Below are 20760 nucleotides of genomic sequence, written 5' to 3' on the forward strand. Positions count from 1 at the left end.
ACCGCTGTGTGGGTGGAAGCTGCATTGGCCTGCTGGTCCCTCCTTCGGTCCATATAGAATCAGCGCCGTGGTAACGTAACACATGAAAAGTACACGTCAAAATGAGTGAATGAGGCTAAACCGGTGTCACTTTTATTAGACATTTGTCTGCATCGTATGAAACCAGCTGTTACAAGTAAGCGTGTCATTATGGGCACATTGGTTAGTAAATGATGGTTGAGGAAATATGCTTTGTATTAATACAGCGACCTGATGAGGTTTTGTAAATGAACTCTATCGGAGTACAGCATAAGACAAAAAAAAAAAAACAGAATAGTGATTTTTAGGACGACAAAATGAGCGAATGTTAAAATGGTGACGAGGAATGCGGTTATGACAACTGGACCAAGTTACCAACTGGCCGGCTCGTTGAAAGGTCCTCTCTCAAGTCAAAGAAAATATTGTACAACCTCATCACATTATTTTTACAAGTGGAAAGGGTGACTGGAGGTGTTCTTTGTACACAGTCTTCCTTTGGAGCTGATCAGATCACACGCTACTCACTGCTCGACTGGAGGAACACGATTTGACACTTTTCTTTAGCGCTGTTTCCTCAATAACTCCACCTACATTGCTCTCCACCTATGAGAGAGGGGAGGACAGGAGGCGGGTAACGAGGAAGGCAACACGAGTATTTTCTAAAATATTTAACTTCTCCCTTAAGTCTAGGCATTTTAGCATCAGACCCAATCATGCGTGTCCAGGTATGTGGTTGGACAACTACTCCGTACACGTGTCTCCACGATGTTCACAAGAGTACAAGTCCCCTTAAAGCTGAATGCATTGGAGGACAATTCTATTGATTCCACCCTATTATTGATGTTTCTTTTTCTTTTTCTTGTCCTTTTTCGATTTCTTTTGTACCAGCTCTTCTTTCTCTTCTTCTTCGTGAACAACCTCAGAGTCTACTGTGTGATCACCTGTGGGCCCGTGTCCATTTAGCTGCTCAGTTTCCTCATGCTGTTGTTCTAGCTGATTCTTCTTCTGCTTCTTCTTCTTCTTGGAAGGAGGAAGCCCCTCACAGTTCTGCTCTCCACCAGAGGGGGCGCCACAGTTCTCATTTACTTTCCTCTTTTTCTTCTTTTTACCAGAACCGTGTTCCCGCTGTTCGCCCGTGTCGTCCTCTATTAAGATGACAGGAACGGCGGTGCTGTTCTCTTCTACCACCTCCAGGTCTAACTCTTCGCGCTTGTTCTTACTCCTCTTCTTCTTTTTGGGCTTCTCGTCGTTGATGACGATGATGGGACGGGGTTCGTCAGTGGGACCGGATGTCTCGTTGGTCTCCGTAGAGGGCGCCTGTCCACGAGCCTTTTTCAACTGAGCCATTCGCTGCGCAAAATACTCCTGCATGTTGAGGGTACTGTTCACAGTTTTGGTGGACTCTGCAATGTCGTCACTCTGCTGGACGTAAAACACACACGGGAGACACAGTTAGGATTGGATGCAACATTTAGAGAACACACACACACACACACTCATAATGGCGGACCGAGGAGCTTAAGTGATCGTCAATCATCATGCATAGATTAGGAGGCAGATTTTTTGGGAAAGAGCCCAAAATAGGATGTGGAGGTAACAATAGGTGTTAAAGGATCATCTTAAAATAAGCATCAATGGACCCAATTGTCACACGTGATATTTATCATCATCTTCTTGCTACACAATGTAGCTTCACACATCCGGCTGTGTGTCTTTAACACCAGTCTCACTATCTGACTTAAGAACAGCACTTAAATAAACCACACGTGTTCACATTGTGACATGACAAAACTGCTTCAAACAATAAAATACATTCAGCTTGTACAAGAAAAATTTCAACATATATTCTATTAATTAGACCAGTGGTTCTCAACCGGTCTGGCTCCGGGACTCACCATCACCCCGTAATGACAAGCCACGACCCAGATCGAGGAACATTCTCAACTTTATTCAAAATCAAGATCATAAGCTGAATTTTATATTTTATATTCAGGATGTTTAATTATCCTAAAAACCCAATGACCCATATCAGAATGGTTTGACCCAACCTGGCACACGCTGCTGAAAACATGGACGGACGCGCCGGCAATAAAACTGACACTTCACTGCATTAGAAAAGTCCCTTCAAAATAAAATCACAGGATGAATTATTATTATTATTTTTTTTAATTCTAATTTTTATTTTCCCATGCAAAGGCCCGCGACCCATTAAAAACGCGACCCACCAGTTGAGAATCACTGAATTAGACTATTCATACATCTGACTATACATTGCAAATTAAATTGGTGACTAAGCTGGGAGCTTTAGAGTCACATCCAGTATTTGGACATCAGGCAAAGTAAATGGATCCTTCTTTGTTTTCTTTAAAACAAAATTCACTGTTCAGTTTTAACATTATTTTGCAGTTCATACATTTGGTGAGTTCATCAAAGTGGGTGTGTGTGTGTGTATGTGTGTGTGCGTGTGTCTAAAGCCAGATAACAAGTCTTCTCCTCGTCCCTGTTAGGAAGTTTAAACAGTAGTATCTGTTAAAAAGTAGGAAAGAACAAGTACTTGTTCATTTGATGTGGTTAAAGTGTCTCCAACATGAGTCGTGGGCCAGACTGTCTGTCATGCTCCATTCGTAAACCGGGACCCCTTCTCAGCAGAGAGGTACAACGCGTTCTATATCTGCAAGAACAATTTGTCACCTCACCCCCGCGACCCATTTGTCTTCATTTTCCTAATGGCCTACTCAATGCATAATGATTGGTCCAGAAGAATACGAGAGCTCCTCCTCAGAGGCGCACTAAACAATGCGGCCACTCTGAGCGTTGCCTTGGAGATGTGCAACTCAACGGCATTTTTTATCCCTACAGATTAAGAGACAAAATGAAAACACGGCGTTATGTCGAGTCACCTCCCGGTTTGGCCTTTAAGCTTTTACGTTTCGATGACACCACTTAGACCCTGAACACTGATTGAAATGGACAAGCTAAGTGATGGGCTGTTAAAACTATGTGGATGTAGATAACAACAGGTCCTGTGGGACCTAAACGGACTGAAATGCAGAGTAATGTTCCTACTTAAGCAAACAGCCAGGCTTCCACCTGTATAGCAACGGGACTTGGGTTTTACTAAGCTCTAACACACATGAATATGTATTCAAAAATGAACGTGATTGCTGTATAATATAATGAATAATGTGGATATAAATTACTCCGCAAATACAGCCATAGACAATACATTTTAAAGGCTACAACTGATGAACATTTTCACCTGAAAGGTAAAACGTACTTTGATGCATATTCTGTATTCCATATAAATACGATGGCTTCAGAAGCATCACAGTCATGAGCACATGATTGAGGCTACATGACAAGGCAGATGTTGCAAGGTTTTCCGCCACCTCGGACCTAGATTAGAAAGAACCCCAACTTCTAACAAGGTGTGTGTGTGTGTGTGTGTGTGGGGGGGGGGGGGAAGGGGGGTTGAGGCCCTCCAGTTGAGGTGCCATTACACAAAACTTTCCAACTTCCCAGAGAAAATCTATACTCCCCGTTACTGCACAATGGCATCCTCTGCTTGGGAGAGACGAGCTGTGGCTCAGAGAGCTGACAGCGGCAAACAACATGTACCTGGGATTAGGGAAGATGGCTGGGGGCCACTTTAGAACCGCCTGTGAAATTACTCTCGAGAGGGAGACGGTGAATGAGGGAGGGGAAGAAGAAGCAGAAGAGTGACAGAGAAACTCCTTCATCAGGGCAAGTAGCGGGAACTCGGTCCTTCGTCCTCTCTGCCTGGGGATCTCCATTAGACCCTGATCCGAGCAGACAAACACGCGCACAGCGAGGCACAGAAACCACAAACAGTCAGCAGTACCCGCGGCCCTGGAGAGTTTAGCTGGCCAGCGCTGTAGGCAACGTGTTACTAACAAACCACTCGGCAGTAACGTTTGGACATCTTCTCTCCACGTTTCCAGCTGTGTGATGTTTTCACCTGGCTGTTATTGTCCTTTACCATTTGTGCCAGACAATTATCATTATGAGACAAAACCCTCGGAGAAGAAGAAATCTTTCCCGATAAAAGCTCAATTTTATAAACTCATGATATAATTCTGTAATGTAAGCATCAGCTTTAAAGTCTGGGTGAAGCAAGAACAGGTCTGTCACACGACAGAAAAATGTGACATCATCAATCATGCCAAATATATATTAATACAGAAATGTGTGCAAAATTCTCGGCCAAAATTTGTCTGAAGGCTTTGAAATCCAGACCAATCGTTGGTGAGGGATATTTCCACAAGGGCATCTGTCCCAGAGACGACAACTTTTTTTGACACTAGGCCAAGGTGATTAAATTATCTCTTGAATTTCCAAATGTTGACTTGACCGAAATGTCAAATTGTGACAGTGAAACGGGATAATTGGCGATGGCTGAGATGTTCACAAATGCAGCACATTCTCAAAACGCACCCTGAAAGGAAGGCAGCAAGGAGACAAAAATGAGCAATACTGTTCGCTAGAAATCCCCAAAATTGGGGAAACATCAGATTCGAGAATTATATAGTTCAGTATCTTCGCTTACTCCTTTCTAACATGAGTTCAGAAACAAATCTCACACTCATTTTAAAATATTCTTCTTTAAGATATTGTGGTTGTATTCTTTAAGGAATATTGAATAAAGGGGCTGCAGCACAAAAATAACTTTCCCAACCAATGCTGAATGTCTTTTTATGCTGTCAACGGTGACTTGATGCAGTTAAATGTTCAGCAGAGACTTGCAGTCCGTTTACATAACTGCTGTTTTTTCTAATTCTTGTGCCAAATCCAATTTTCAATGAGCGAAATATCCTTACGAGGGTCGCTTAAAGAAAAACAGACATAACTATACATCATTTAGAAAATAAGTCCACATAATGGCTTGAACTAGAGGCGGGTGGTTGAAAAGATATTCCCAGGGTGCAACCCAGTGGGGTCGCAGTACACACCTTCATGCGGTCGGGTCTCCTTCTCCCCCTACTCCTGCTCCTCCTCTTCCTCCTCCTCCTCCTCCCGGGCCCAGAACCCCAGGAAGAGGATGCGCTTGCTGCACTGTGTGCAGCTCTGAGATAAGGCTCCTTCGGCGGAGCAGCGGCCCGGCTGGCTATCGGGCCCTTCCTGCTCCATTCTCTGCCCTGGCGGGGGCGGGGAGCGCGGGGGGGGTCTCGGGCAAGGAAAACACAGGGAGGGCCCGTGGAGGGTCCCGAAGAGGGTGGGGAAGACATTCACCAGGCCGCCTCCTTCAAAACACTCCAGTTCCATCGCTACTTGTTAGTGTAGCTGACGGGGAGGCGCGTGCCAAAGGAGCCGAGATACGGGGGCCAACGCAATCAGGGACACAAGCATTCGAGCCAGCCGAGGGACGGGAGGGTCACTTAAGAGCACGTGCAACTTTGTTTTAAACTTAATTTGTTTCAGATCTAGTCAGAAGTCAAAGAAAACATGCAGCGAGGAAAGCTATTTGATGTCTACCTTTTTTCTAAAGAGAATAGAACTCCAAGACCAACACTTTTAGGGATGTGGTTAGCCACTGATCCCACTGCAAGGCCTTTCAAACTTTATTATTACAGGGTAGAGGTTGTTTTATCCGTTAAGAGGGCACACTGAAGTACTAAAATGCACAAGAGTAGGCCTACTTCAATTAGTGAATCTAGTTATCCAAGTGTCCTTTCAAACCATTAAACATATGCTAGTTACAGCTTTTCAAAGCCGGTTTATTATTGTATTTCAAATTAAATTTTTCATCTTTCTGTACGCTAATTGTTGGACAAAATAAGTCCCCAATTCGAAAAACCCAGCTTACAATGAGCATGCGTCATGATTCAATGATGTAATTCAGCCCAAATTTAAAGCCAATTTCACAATTAACTGTCACCACTATTTTCACAACGGTCATTTGGTAGAATTGTGTGTTAAAGCACATCTGTGTTTTGGCGGCTTCGTTTCCCGTTTGGACAATAAAACCAGGGAATGCTAACCAAATGTAAACGTTGTGAACTTTGGAATGTAACTCAGTTCTTATGCATTAACAAAATAAAAAATTTTGTTTTAAGGGAAACTTAATTTATTAATAAAAATACATTAAAAAAAAATCACAAAATTTTTTAATTTACAGTCTATTACTCTAAGGAAATATCTTGTAATAGGGAAAACCAATTAGATTTACAAAAAGTTATGAAAAAAAGATGAAAATGTCTTACTAATTGGCTTTAATCGCCTTCTGGCTCACATCTTAATTAGCATTTGACAAAGCTGCAGTAGGCTATTTATTTTCTTAAAAACTGCCCGTTTCGCAATACGTGGCTTTTTCTTTTCCTCCAATATTTTCAAGCCAATATTGGTCGGGACTGTAATTGCGCGAGTGTGCCCTCATTGTCCTGCCACAATAATAAATTTGGCGATACTGAAGGTCTATGGATCAGGCCCTGATTAGCCAGCTGTCTCTCCCCTGATGGCACGCAGGTCCAGCAGCACATCCTTCACGCGCCTGATGTGGGCGGACAGAAAAACAGCTGGACGCCTTATCCGCTGCTAAATAATCAAATTGTTTTTTTTTACATAATGTTACTGACCCCAATGTGATCCTAATATTCTTCTTCCCTTTCTGAAGGAATACAATAAACATGTTTACAAGGCAGCAAACTTAAAAACTATGAGTTGAAGTAGCTTAAGTAGATTAAACGCAACACATGGAGGCTTCTGCAAAGCTGTGCCTCTGCGTAAAAAGATACTTTCTGCGTTCAGGCCAGAATACCCCCCAAAAAATGGGGTTTAAAAAAAATAAAAAATAGCACTTTGTGCCCGGTGCGAGAACGTTTATCACAAGTAAGAAATGAAGACAACATTATGCATGCGGCATGACTGGCCTGTGCTTGTTCGACATGATCACCCCCCCCCCCTCTCTCACTCGAGTGCATGGGGTACCCCTCCCCAGAGAGGGACGATACCGTGATTATTTTCCTCCAGCTGTGATTTATTAGATTAAAGAGTCAGTGATTAAATGGTGGTTGGCGGCTGTAAACAGCCGAGAGGGCTGGAAGTCTTTGGGCGGTTAAGCTTCAGCAGGCGGTAATTACCGCGGCCCCGTGTCTCCCGGCTTAGTCCCGTAACTAAGAGACAGACGCCCTCTTTTTCTTTTTCGTCGTGCGCTAATCTGTAAGTGTCAGCGCGCTGGCATGCCAGGAGGGAGCAGTCCGCAGAACTGCCACGGAGGTAGCTGGTAAATGTGTGCATGTGTCTTTGCAGCTGGGTGTGGAAGGGCAGGGGGTGGGGGGGGGGGGGGGGGGGTGCGGTAGCTTGGCGGGTCTCGATATTTTCGGCAGAAGGGCCCGTCAACAAGAGCATGCTGAAGAAAGGGAAAGCTCGCTTGAGGCAGTTAGATGTTATCTGAGAATGAATTAGAGCCCCCGAGCTTCACAATAAGGCCCCCAGCCCCCCCCCCCAACCCCCCTAGCCCCATGAGCGCACGTTCCCATTCAAACTGCACCGAACACGACAACACACGTCTACAGCTGCAACCCCTTTCAACACACTTATCAAGAGGTTGATGGACAAGATGGAAAGGCGTCATTTGGTCCCATATTTCTATTTACAGTGACAACTTTTCCATGCAGGGGAATTCCGAAAAAGAATTAAGTACAATAAAGTGAAAAAAGAAATACTAAGTTAATGTATAAATCCAAAATGAACCCAAGTATTTAAGTTATTAAAACACACATATCTTAAACCGTAGCAACCAAAGAAATGTTCATGGCACATTCTTAAGCCGCAGTTATAACGTTGACAAAATTCAAAACCACAACTCAAACCTCGCTCACTCACAAAAATGGTCTTTGCCGAGTCATTTACTAATTTCCTCCGGTGAAGACGCGTTTGCCTCTGCGCCATCAGCAGAGTTTCACCGCTTCGGCTCCGCCCATCGGCTCGCTGGCTCCTCGCCGACACATCTGCCAAACGCCGGCGCCACCGCCCCATAATCCAGAAGACGGTGGTATCGGGGGAGCCCCGCCACCCCCCCCCGCTGACGGCCGATCCTTCATGCGAGAGACGCGTAGGAAGGGAAGGACTCGCAACAGGTGCCACCCGATGAGGCCCGATCCCCGGCCTTTTGTGCCTCAACATGAGTGGGAGTGGGAGAGGCCGCAGGAGGTCACGCTGACCCGGGAGCCGGGTGAACGATACCGACCGTCTGACTGGAGGGTTCAGACGTCAAAACAAGCTTTGTACCAAATTATGCTCAACCGTTTGTCATCCCTGACATTTTTAAAGGAGGGCAGAACTAACAAAGTTTAAGTATATTGGCGTATCTGTTGACCATGAAACGGGATTCATTATGGTAATTTATTTGATTTTTCTGAACTTAGGAGGGTGAATCGTAAGGTGAAAATTAAATTATTGTGATTACATTAAGCTACAGTAAATTGTATGATATAGCTGGGGATTCCTCAGAACAATTATCTGGATTGCTAAATGAAAACAAAACTAAATAACAATCTGAATTTATTATTTATTTATTTATTATTTAATATTATTATTACAATGACAAAGATTTAATGTCAGAATATAAATCCTTTAAAGATTTAAAAAATTGATTTCTATCCTTTTCAAAATCCTCCCCTTCCGACAGAAAAAAGAAACATGGAATGTAGTTAAAAAAAATAAACTATGGCTTGTTTCCACTTTCATCCGAGCTGGCGGCTCTAAAAAATGACTAACTTTTGTTGATATATGAATCGGCGGGGAGTCTATTTATCAACAGGCCCTCTGCGGTCGCCCGCTCCGGTCCCTCAAGTCACAAGCCGCGTCGCTCCTCTTTGACTGATTAATTAGCCAATCAGAGGACATTTTTCACTGGGCGGCAGAATGGTTTATTTCAGCTAATGCCGGGCTTTCGAGCCGAGGCCCGCTGGAGCCGCGTCGGCTCTTTCGGCCTGCCTGAGTGGTCGGGCGGAGGGGCGAGGGAGATAAATCAAGCCGCGCTGGCCCTCCATGCGGCTCCCCTAACTAAACCCCCCGAGGAGGGCACGGTGGTGGAGACGGTGGAGAGAGAGGTGGGGAGGTGGGCGCAGGACAGCTGGGGGCACTGCGCGTCCACCGATAAGCACGGGGAGCACGGGGCTGCCAAAGGGCCCCTCATCTAGAAGTGGCCGCTGCGGTACCCCGGCAGGGAGAGACCGTCGTTTGTCACGCGTTGAGTAATTGTGCCGAGCGGCGGGAGAGGAGGGCCGGGGAGACGCAGCGTGGGACGGGTGATGGATGACAGGGAGCCGTGGAGATGGACAGGTGCTCCGCCACGTCTCCAAAAGCCCTCGCTGGGCAGGCGGTGTAAATAATGGGTTCAAGCGCACATTTCCAAGTGGCTCCGCCGGATGGTGGAAGGAGGCTGCGAGTGAACCGGCGGCCGTCCGTTTGTTCTGCAGAACCTTGTCATTGTTACTTGTGGTAGGCATCCCGGAGGGGATTATTTTATGGGGTGAATACACTCGGTGTCCTTCCTGTTTACTACCACTGTCAAGCTAAAAGGCATCGATGACTTGACACATTCATGTCAAGTGTCGAGAAAAATAAAATACAACTGAACATTAACTTCAACATGCGTGCTTTGTAATGCTTGACTATTATTTAATCAGATGTCTTGAGTTGTATATATTATCTCAATAAATGTTTATTTTTTCTATTTTCTACTATATTTGTTCGTTATGTATTTCAATGTGCATCAATGTTGTTCAAGGAATCTCTTAAAAAAGCGCTGCAAAACTCTAAGATAGCATTTAAACGTAGCACTAACTTATCTTAAGTTATTTCAAATTAAAAAAGGTTGACATTTTAACCCAACATACTGGTTGTTCAAAAAGAAGAAATTTAGGTGAAACACGAACAAAACTAACCGTGTAGGACCAATTAATACGTGAGGGTTAATAATCTGTCCTGCGTGCTTGTTCTTTTCAACACATCCAATCCTGCCTTTGATGAAGAGGGGCACGAGTGTGTGTGTGTGTGTGTGTGTGTGTGTGTGTGTGTGTGTGTGTGTGTGTGTGTGCGCGCATTTCAGGGAGCGTTGTGAGCAGCGATAAGAGGCGAGCAGGAAGCACATCACTGCGCAGGAAGGAAAACCCCAGCAGCGTGGGACTGGTGGAAGGGAGGCGGCGGGGTGGAGGGTAAAGAGCCGGGAGGAGGACGGTTCTGAAGCCGAAACCCGATCGGGTCGGGTCTCTTGGTCTCACCTCGTCGGGATGCAGATACGCGATAATGCGACGGGCGCGATCGCCTGCCAACCCATTCCACCACTAAATCGCCGGTCACTACTTGGATATCTATTGTGGGTCGTATTTTGTGCTGGAGCAGAGGAGCACTGCGAGCACAGATCAGGGTGCGCTGAGGGTCACCGGCGGCCTCACGGACACTCGCAGGAGACTCTGGACAATGCCTGGAGCTCGATTGGTCCATCACCCTCTTTAACTCGTCCCAGCCAGCTCAACCGTTGCTGGGCTTCAACACGAGGCCCCGCAGGGATGCCATTGTAATTGTGTGCAGTGTTTTCGATATGGTCAATGGCGTCCCTCCTGGCTGAAAAATAACAACCCGTAACCAAATGATTAGGGAGAAGATGCTGGTGTATATTGCTCGCATTTCCAATGTTAATCAGCAGCCATTGTCATGTTATGGCTCAGGCACCTGCGCGGGAATAGGGAAAAAAATGGTTTTCCCCGTGCAATTTATGGATTTTTAAGATGCCAATGTCTTCAAGCCAAATGCTTGAGATAAACAGAGGGAGCCAATAAGAGGATTTTCTGTGTCACTGTGTGCAAAAGCAACATTTGTCTTTGTCCTGCTGTGTGGAGTCAGCAGAACTTGAGACAAAAATGCCAGTTTTATAAATGCAAAACAAATACATAAAAGTTCTGCTTTTTTTCAACGGCAATACCTTTTTAGTAATAATGCCAGTTTATTTTTAAGTAAAGTCAGAATAAAGACACTCAACTATCTCATATCTGAAAAAGTATTTACAAATCTTAGTGCAATTGAATGCTAAAGGGTACGTGCTTACTCATTCAAAATGATGATTTCATTAGTCAGTATCTAATAAATAAAAAATAATTCAACAAATTCAATTAGCAAATACGTACGTCAAACACTGTTGAATATTTTAGTGCAACCATAACAACTATGAATAAACTAAAAGTTAATTCAATAACAGGTGAGGTTTTGTTTTTCACAACTAACAAAGCATGCAACTTGCACCTGTCTGACCCTTTAAGCTACGCTTCAAAAAGCACAAGTGCCAGCGTAACGCCGGATGGCAAAGTGACGTTTGAAGTGACCAACCACCAACGCCAGAAGCAAAAAAAGACAACTTTTTTTCTGCAAGCGTCATCATTTCAGATTTCCGCACGCCTTCATCCCAAATGTTTGATTTGCCTTTAATAATGCCCCGTGGCCTTGGAGCTCCCTGATGTGAACGCTCCGAGACACAGGTAGAGAAGAGAGGGTTTGCAGCGAGAGGAGTAGTGGGTAAGAGTGCAAATCCCTTAACTGGATTTAGGTGCTATTGCCGCCATCAGTGGCCCGTTGGCGGTGTGAAAGCTGCACGATGTGACGTGTCTAATCTGGGACCTCAGGCCGTTAAGGAGCTGGTCCCCGAACAAGCACTTGGGTCACATGATACCGCAGCGACGATAGCGGCATCTGCACCAGAGATCGCCCTTAATTACCAAGATAGAGGCAAATAAGCTCAAGCCACCTGACTAGATGTGTGTCCTTCACCTCCAGGTGGATCACAGGCCTGTACTTTGAGTTTACAAAAGGACTGTTTCACAACAAAAGGGGTCATTTTTTACCTATGAAAGTCTCGTCTAAGTGCACCTGGTCATGAACTGTGTTCAGGCCTCAACTACGTACACTACGCCCGTTTGGATTTGTTTTTGGTAAGAAATTAAACCATTAAGAAAATTAAAAGATATGCATTTTCTTTGCAAGTATATGGTTTGAGAAATTAATGCCCAGATTTGATTTTAGGGGCCTGTGAAAATATGACTCTAATCATTAAGTAACATATGTGGATGCCTTTTACCTGCTCTTGTCGTGTTGTGGCAGGTTTTCCTCTTTTCCCAAAGATGCAGTTAAGGTCTGTTTCACTACGGGAGGACAGGTCTTTTCCTAAAGAGAAAAAAAAGAAATACATATTTCAAATCTATTCAGTAACTTAAAAATTGTTTTTTTAAACTGCAATTCATAAAACAAAATAATATATTACTGGCATGAAATAGTGAGATTTTTACTTTTCAATCCATCACATTTTCTCACATTCAAACCACAAAAGGAACAGGTCCCAAATGAAGACAACCTGTATTGGCTACAGTTGAAAGAACGAGCATGTTTGTGTGTCTGCGTGTGTGCGTCGGGGGGGGGGGGGGGGGGTAGACGGTAGGGAGGGGGTGGTATCTTGAGCAAAGAGAGGGGGGGCTTGCGTGGTTCGCTTCTGCTGCAGGGATAAAACGCCATAGAAAAATAAACCACCGACAAGGTCTGCCACGCCGCGCCTCCGGATTCCCATTTTCAAGCCAGGCCTCAAAGACTCCTGGAGCACACAGTGGCCCGTCTCAGGCCGGTCCTGTTCCTACAGCTGCATCCTCTTCCTTCAGCGGGGCTCTGATAACATTCGGTTATTTATTGCTTCTAAACCGCTATCTCCCCTACTCTTTGGCTTTGAAAGCTGCACATGCAGGTCTGAGAAGTAAAACCAAAAAAACTATGTTGCGGACTAAAATAAATGGAGGGGGGGGGGGGTGTTGTTGTCCAGCAAACTGGGGTCAAATGTAAAGTTATGCCCAATGTGACCTTTGTGCTGTTTGGATGAGGAAGTGCCTGTCAGAATTCTCAGGCTTTCAGGTGAAAGTGCAAATAGCAATGTTCTGATAAAAAAGGAGCTGAAACGTTTAAAAAGGTGGCAGAGTGCCAGGAGGAAGCATGTGACCTGCTGCCGTGCAGTAGAACGTGTTTGTGAACACATGCTGGTTTCCAAGGGCACTACAGATAGATAGCTATAGGTCCCCACAACTGACCAGTGAACAGATTGGTAGATCAAGAAGAAGTAACACCACGTTACACCTGCAGCCTATTCAGCTTGCTGTTAATTGATAGTTTATTTGGCCTGTCCCAATTTCCTAAAACGTTTCAGTTTACGGACTGAAACGCACACTTGTTAGGTTGAAAAGCCCCGACACAAAGCCAAACACCACGGATGGAGAGCTGTAGTTAAAGTCTGCACCCTCCCTCCCTCCCTCCCACCCCTCTTGGCTGCCATGACAGATGATAGATGGAGGTAGCAATTAAAACTGGGTTACTGGTTTATGCTGCGGGTCCCGGACCTAAGCAGCGGAGATTTTGGTGCCTTTCCCTCCACAAACAAAGGCCATCAATCCTCAGCGCTGGCAGTGAGGGAACCGGCATGAACAGGACAGGATATCAATAAAAAAGCAGGAGAGAGTGAGGAGGAGAAGGGAGATGTTAACACGGTTCTCAGGTGCTTCTGTAGCCACAACTGTCTTCAATGTTTTTAAAGACTTTATATTAAATTAACCAATAAACTAATGAATTATAGCTTTTTATTTTTAATGACTAGGCAGGGTTCGGTTATAAGTTGGCAGGTAACATTTCGGTTTCCCGTGTGGATCCAGACTTCACGTTGGACACAATAAGTCAATCGCCAACGGAAAGGGGAGAATAGATCATAAAATACTTAATGTGGCCGCCATCTAATTTAGCTGTAAAGGGACCATGAACATTTCCATACATAAAGTCCTCCATTGTCAAAACAGGCTTTTTAACAGTTGAACTGGGCAGACCGTTTATGCCTGTCAGACACCTTTAAACAGGCGAAACACTCAACTCTCAAGTTTCCAATCAGGTTACAGACGAACAAGTAACGCCAGCGTCCCTTCTGTTGCATGGCAACGGTCGCCATCCCCTTTGAGTAGAAACAAGTTTAAGTGGTGTTACGTTGTTATTCAGGTGTCCGTTTCACACAGAGCAACAAACTGGATCGAGATCAAGTTGCAGACCAAACGTTGCCACCTGCATTTGCCCATTTACCTGCCTCCCACTGTGAAAGTCATGAAAGTCTGAGAAAATAAAGATGCTGAAGTGAGTGGATCTTAAATTTCTCAAGGTAAGAAATGGTCAAATGGTGCTACGTGCTCTTTGGTTTCCCCCGATATTTAGAGATGTCCTCAAATGGAATAGAGAACTATGGTGCAATCAGACAATACAAGTCAACTGCAGGTTAGAGTACAAGCGCAGTCTAACGCAAAGACGATAGAAGAGCCCCAAGTTCACAAATGTTCTGTAATAAACAACACTGTGAAAAACACTCACGGCTTTGTATTCGGTGCTTTTCATGAGCCTTAAGGTATTAGGGAGGCTATAGAATCAAAAGATACGGACGTCTAGATACACGTGTTGCAATTAAATTCAATATTTGCTCCAGAAATGTTACAGTACAATGCAAATAATATCTCCAATTGTTGAATGATAAGCCCTTATTTACAAGACAAAGACTTATTCACAAATTCAAATTTACAATGCAAATATGGAATAGCGTTGAACAATAAAAAGGTATATTTAAAGACGTTGTGGATACACACCAACTAAGACAAAGGGTGCCTCTGTACGAGTCAGAAAATACAGAAAAGAGGATCCGGAGGAAAATCATCACTCCATTAACCTACGCCTTGTGTCTTAAGTGCGTACGGTGGATCCAATCCACCAGGGACAAAGTCTTTTTTCTGGCCCCTGCCAAAATAAGATCACAAAAACAGGGGGGGGGAGCATCTGGGGAAGAGACGGATGCCACTCTTCTATCTGGTGGGGTCATCTAATGGGTCACACAGCCTCTGGGAGGTGTTGTTTTTTTTGGGGGGGGAGGGCAGTAAATGGACCTGCCAGATGCCTCAAACAGGAAATAGGAAGTTGCTATTGAATGACGTAAAATGTAAAAGGCTCTTCCAGGTGAGGCAAAAGTTGATCATTTGTTTTCCTGTGTATGCTGACCCGATGAGGCACATTTGAACCCATAACAAGAACGGTTACAGAGTAATTACTCCAACACATGCAAAAGGACTTGCAGAGTTACTGCAATAGAAACAGCACGCTGATCAATATCAGCTTGGTGTTGCAAGTTTAGCATCAAAACATATTTTCTAATTCAAAATTCTAAAGAATACCTTGACAATCTTATTAAGAACTCGTGCTTGTAATCACTCAACTATGCTCCATGCTTAAGCAAAGCATTAAAGCAATGAGTAAGCGTTTATTCATTTGGGTCTCCAGTGGTCCTGAACACCAGATTCCTCCTTGTGCCTATCAGTGCACTGGCCTTGACCAGCCAATTTTGGCTTCCTGGGTTTTAAAGGAGTAATGAAAGTAGAGGGAAGAGTTATTAATAACCTCCTATTTGCACTGACCGGGCCAAGTGACCCAGCACCGCCTGACAGGGCTCTGATCGGCATCTGTTGTCTGAGCCAAGTGCACACCGCTCAGGGAATGGTTAAGGAGGCATTCTGTCTGTCTGGGTGGGTGGTTTGTATGTAAAGTGGAAAACAAAAATGTAGAGGTACAAACCTTTGTAGTTTTACAATTTTAAAAAAAAACATACATTAGTACGTGCTTGCACTGACAGCATTTGATCAGAAACATGCCTAAGTTATGAACAGCAGACTTTTCTACATGATATTGAAACAGCCTTCATGTAATCGACACAATAAGTGTTGGGAATAAGAAAACACTGTGCACAAACAGAGTCCTCTCAAGCCATTTTTAACCCTCCGCCTGTCCATTGTCAAACCTCAAACTCACCTTTAGTGAACTTCGTGTAATGCACCCTCTTTTTGGAGGTCTTCGACTTCTCTTCCAAGCTGAACCCTTTGGCTTCCTCTGGTGGCGGTGTTTCTATAGATGGTTCATTTACTTAAAAAACAACAACAATAATATGGTCACCTATAGCCATCATTTTATGACCCTGCATTGCATTTCATTACAACCTCATAAAACAGTAACATGCTTTGTCCCCCAGGCCTGTGCTAAAAGATGTATGTTCATTGTATAACTGTAAATGTTGCAGAGCATCACCCTCTACTGTCCAACAGAGGGACCACACACAGAAATGGCTGCTCTTCGGCATAGTAATGGGCAAATTTGATCAATGATAGTAACTAACATCAGGGATGCATGGATGTTACTCTTTTAGTCTTGATACCTAAACAGATACTTGGACTTTAAGTATCAGCCTACAGGATACTATTATTTAATTAATAAGCATTCTTTTGTGAGTACGGCAACATTATGGTTGAATTCAACATTCCCTTCTTAATTTTGTTAAAGACATACACAAGTTTAAAAGTGTGAGCTATGATGTGGAACAGGCAATAAAACTTAAGGTCCCTCTTTTTGGCTTGATACTAAAATCAATGAACACATTTTCTTTACTTTAACAAGTATAATCGATTTGTGAAGAACAAGTGCCAATGCTTTGTTAGTAACATCTCATGAAGTTGACCATCACAAATACATGTTCAACCTCTTTGTCAAGATGTAAAAGGCGCATTACTGTTATCACTCGCTTTCGTACATACCAGCGCTGCCGTTTTGTCCGTGGCAGTCGTTGAGTTGAGCAAGAAGCTCGTTGAAGTCATCCTGGTGTGCGATCCAGTTGTCCTGTCAAAACACAAATGACTTGACAAAAAGGCTTGACAAAACATGCAGACTAAAAAAAGGGCCCTGCTACAAATCCTCCAGTCATGAAAATGGTCAAAATAAATAACTGCAACAAAAACATGTAATTGAAGCATTGCGTCATATGTGTGGAATAGGCTCACCTCATAGCTGGCAGTTGTTCCAAGACCACAGTTGTTGTTTTTAACTTTAACTTTGATATTGTCGGTGGAACCTTGCTCGCTTCTGCCCAGGCCCTTAAACGAGAAAACATAATGCGTCATTAAAATCACTGTCAAATGTCTCAGGAAATACACAGTTGACACATCAAGAAAGATCCATCTCACCTTCCCCTTGGACCAGCCCATTCGCTCCATCATCTTCTGGCCGATTTTGGATTCATCTTGACTCCAGCTGCTGTTCCTCGGGTCCACAGACCACTTCTGTTTCCTCCGGGCTGGAAATCAGAGCAGCAACATCGGTTCATTACAGCCCTCCGACAAAATATTAACTGAACGAGCAACTCACACTCAAAGCAGACGCTGCCCGCCGTCGTATCTTATGTACACGCAAAAATTACATTGCTTAGATTCAAGAGTGGACAAATGATACGTCTATACACGTTGTGTATTTAGTCTTTGTTAGCACACAGATCGGCATCATTGCCGGGTAACGTAACTCCCCTGTGCCGTATATCGTGTGTGTGTAATCATAATATATATATATATATATATATATATATATATATATATATATATATATATATATATATAGAGAGAGAGAGAGAGAGAGAGAGAGAGAGAGAGAGAGAGAGAGATTACACACACACGTTTCAAAAGCTTTTGAAACATTTCGGCCCAGTTAATAAGCTGGACACAGAGGTGTCATATGCTTGTAAATTACACAATGATTGACAAATGTTAAATACAACTATTTGTCCATTGAAAACAACTGAAACATCTGTACAGAAACAGATACAGAAACACGTGTTGGTTCGCACGGACTGAGGTAAGTTAGTAGTGCTAATGCTAGCTGCTCGAATAGTTCGATAAGTACAATAAAATGAATATTTCCGCGGGAAAGCCTCTGAACAGTAGGTAGCGGGTGCTTTAGACGAACACAAAACACAAGAATAATTCATTCATTATGAAAGAAAAGTGGAAATATTTGACAAAACTTGAACAAAATTGCACGTACGTTCGGCGAGCATCGACATCTTTGGGTCCTTCGACAGCCTGACGAAAGTCGCGCAGGTTTCCCGGAAAGTGCCTGAAGAGAATGCATTACCACGTTGTTTTAGTAAAGTTATCTGGATAATATCTGTATTTTCGTTTTATTCCATATGGAGGAAGCCATTTTTATTAGTTGTTTGCTATAATAATATATGGTATAATATATTAGTGTCGACGCAATTAGTCATGTTTTCCAACAGAGAGCGCCGCAGCCACACAACTACAGCGCAAAGATGCTACGTGTACTGGGTCATAGATTCAATGAACTCCTCTCTGTATCGTATTGAAAAATACAATGTTCGTATTCACCCAAGACGTAACAATCGTTTCTTTGAACAACAAGAACATAAATACTTGACACCGCAAATTACTTCATTTCTTCTAATACAAAGTATTTGCCGATACCAATATTTGTGATCTGCTTATCTGCTCATGTGATACCAGCCAAACATGTCAGTCCCCAAGTTCCACTCAAAACAAAGGAATGATTTGTACCTCCAACCAGCATTGCTTAATGCGTCACAGCCTTAGTTCTGATGCATTGCCTCAGTACAAGATCACATTTCAGAAAATGTTGGGCTCCTTGCGACAGAAATAGCATCTCAAATGATCAATCAATTTAATTATATTATGTTTATGTTGTATAGCTGCAGTTGTTTATTTTTTTGTCTTATTTACACTTCGTACGTAAGTCAGGAAAAGAACCCAGACCGACGTACATATTAAATTCCTTTCCAATTATTTACCTCGTAATCAACATAAAAGACAAAATAGCAAACAACCAGTAATCAAGGCCTTACAGAAAGCTCTGCCAGATACAATACATTATCATCCAGAGCTGTGGTATAGTTCACTGGCTGGTGTCTTAGTTTTCACTAAAGTATAGAGTTTATTAACTAATAACTAATAACTTTTTAGAAATTCTAAAATAGTGAGTGTCCTTGAGCTGGCTTGGGGTTATAAACACTTTCCAGGGACACGTATAACCAATCAAAGGCAACAACTTTAGTCTTGATATGGTTTCGCCAGTATTTACATTTCTGGTTTGCCCAAGGACACAAGGCGAGGCAAAAATATTTATCCATGCTACGAATCCAATGGAATGCGTGTTAGTAGAAAAGTAAAAACTGCATGATATAAAGATACCGACAATTTTAAATTCCTCTCATGACCTAATTGCACATATTTACCTACTAAATTAAAACACTCTCACCCGCTGTTAAATAGCCAGACATACTTTAATGGTTAACAGCTGGAAGCTCTAATCTGATCCCAAATCTAAAGTAATTACCTCGAGCACAGGATTGAGGTGAGGTTGTGTAACTGTGTGAAAGCAAATATTGTCCACCTGACCTGCAACAAAGAAGCTGTCAATAGGATTTGTTCTTCGTTTTTTTCTACTTCTTTTTCAACCAGTCTTGAAAGAGTTCTCTGTATCTTATTATTATGTCCTGATTTAGACAAGATTTCAAAAATGCTTTACTATGCACTCGCACTGTTGATGTCAAGTAAAACATCTTGGCCTCTGTTACCATGACAACACGTCAGGAATAACAACTGTGGCACAGAGAGTTTCGGTGTTTTGTGGCCCGCAAGCCCACCCCCCCCCCCCCCCCCACCCGGCCTTCTCCACGTCTCCTCCTTCGCTTTCTGTCCCCCGTGTCCGACGTAAGCCGTGGCGCACGGTGTGAATCTTATTACACGACGACAAACAAAAGCACCGGGGTCACGGGCGTCCCGAGGATGCAGCCGGATTGGCCCGAGGAGTGCGAGCGCGCACCCAGGCAGTCAGTCTTACATAAGAGACAAGGTTTTCGTTACTAACACAACAAGTGAGAAAGTGCACAAGTACGAAGACAGAGGACAAGAAGTAGAGAGCGAAGGCCCCGTCCCTCCTTGTTTCTGTTTTGGAACACCTCCCACAAGCGTCCAATCGACAGCCTGTAACGCACGCATGTTCAGTCACATTCACGGGCATGTAAAGAAAACATTTTCGATCAAGGAATGTAACCCCAGAAACATGCCCACACCATTTGCTGGCACATGTAAATTCGGTAAACTGCATGTTGATTTTAGGGTTCTGCATAATCCACTTTACGCCCAACAGCTAACGGTGAGGATGAAGATTAAAGCCACAGCAAATCATGTGTGGATATCTTATAAATATGTTACGATTTTAACAATTGAAATGACACAGTTATAACTGCAGGCACATTGGTTCCATGATCTCTGTCGTGTGAACTGAAAACCGAAAAAAAACACTGCTACTTTACCAAATAAGGACATTCTTTTGTAGACACGCAAATACGAACGATTAGGGGACATTAGAGTCCATTTCCATGAGGTGTTAGCACTGTTATTGTGTCTCCCCACGTTGTGCAAGGAGTGTGAAGTCATTACAAGGATGTGTGATAAAGCCTGCATACACTTTCAGAAGGTTTGTTGAGGTACAATGTGGCGAATAAATTCTCTTTTTTTTGTTTGTTCGTTCCAAAGCAGAGAGCGCACCTGCAGTTGTGTTGACACGTTTCCACTTGTGAGAGAGAGAGGTGACAATTAGTGCCGAGAGCTGGTTCAGTTGTGAGCTCTTCAGACTGAGTGCTCCGTGAATTAGTTGCATTTAGTCATTTTAAAAGAATCCAATTTCGCATTGCACTCAAACAGTCGGTGTGTGCTCCCTGTGTGCTCTTTTGCTTCTTCTGCACAGCCGCTCCAATTACTGACACGTTGAGAAATTCAAGCAAGGCTATCGAGCACATGTGAAGGACTCTGCTGACCTGAA

At 43.5% G+C, this 20760-nt stretch overlaps 2 protein-coding genes across 18 annotated transcripts in view; one reads left to right on the forward strand and one right to left on the reverse strand.

The window, feature by feature from the left end:
• Nucleotides 1–20760, forward strand: part of rps12 (ribosomal protein S12) — a 209637-nt gene that overhangs the window by 79498 nt on the left and 109379 nt on the right. For 2 of the 16 annotated variants that reach the window (XM_062559626.1, XM_062559633.1), the window contains exon 1: nt 4278–4287. The exons of the other annotated variants lie outside the window; for them this stretch is intronic. The gene's annotated coding sequence lies outside the window, so the exon portion shown is untranslated. Of the gene's footprint in view, nt 1–4277; nt 4288–20760 lie in introns of those variants that run through there. 16 annotated transcript variants of the gene reach the window in all.
• pinx1 (PIN2 (TERF1) interacting telomerase inhibitor 1) lies at nt 320–18070 on the reverse strand. Of its 2 annotated transcripts, none has more exons than XM_037449621.2 (7): nt 17944–18070; nt 17094–17203; nt 16911–17003; nt 16668–16749; nt 15892–16002; nt 12110–12195; nt 320–1437 (listed from the first exon to the last, which is right to left on the reverse strand). In XM_037449621.2, exons 1-7 carry the CDS (start codon nt 17960–17962, stop codon nt 853–855), a joined length of 1086 nt encoding a protein of 361 aa, XP_037305518.2. In that variant the 5' UTR covers nt 17963–18070; the 3' UTR covers nt 320–852. The 2 variants fall into 2 exon arrangements, with proteins under 2 accessions (XP_037305518.2, XP_037305517.2); XM_037449620.2 differs by having other exon boundaries at nt 320–1440.

The sequence above is a fragment of the Pungitius pungitius genome, chromosome 20, assembly GCF_949316345.1.
Source record: "Pungitius pungitius chromosome 20, fPunPun2.1, whole genome shotgun sequence".
NCBI classification, from domain to species: Eukaryota; Metazoa; Chordata; class Actinopteri; order Perciformes; family Gasterosteidae; genus Pungitius; species Pungitius pungitius.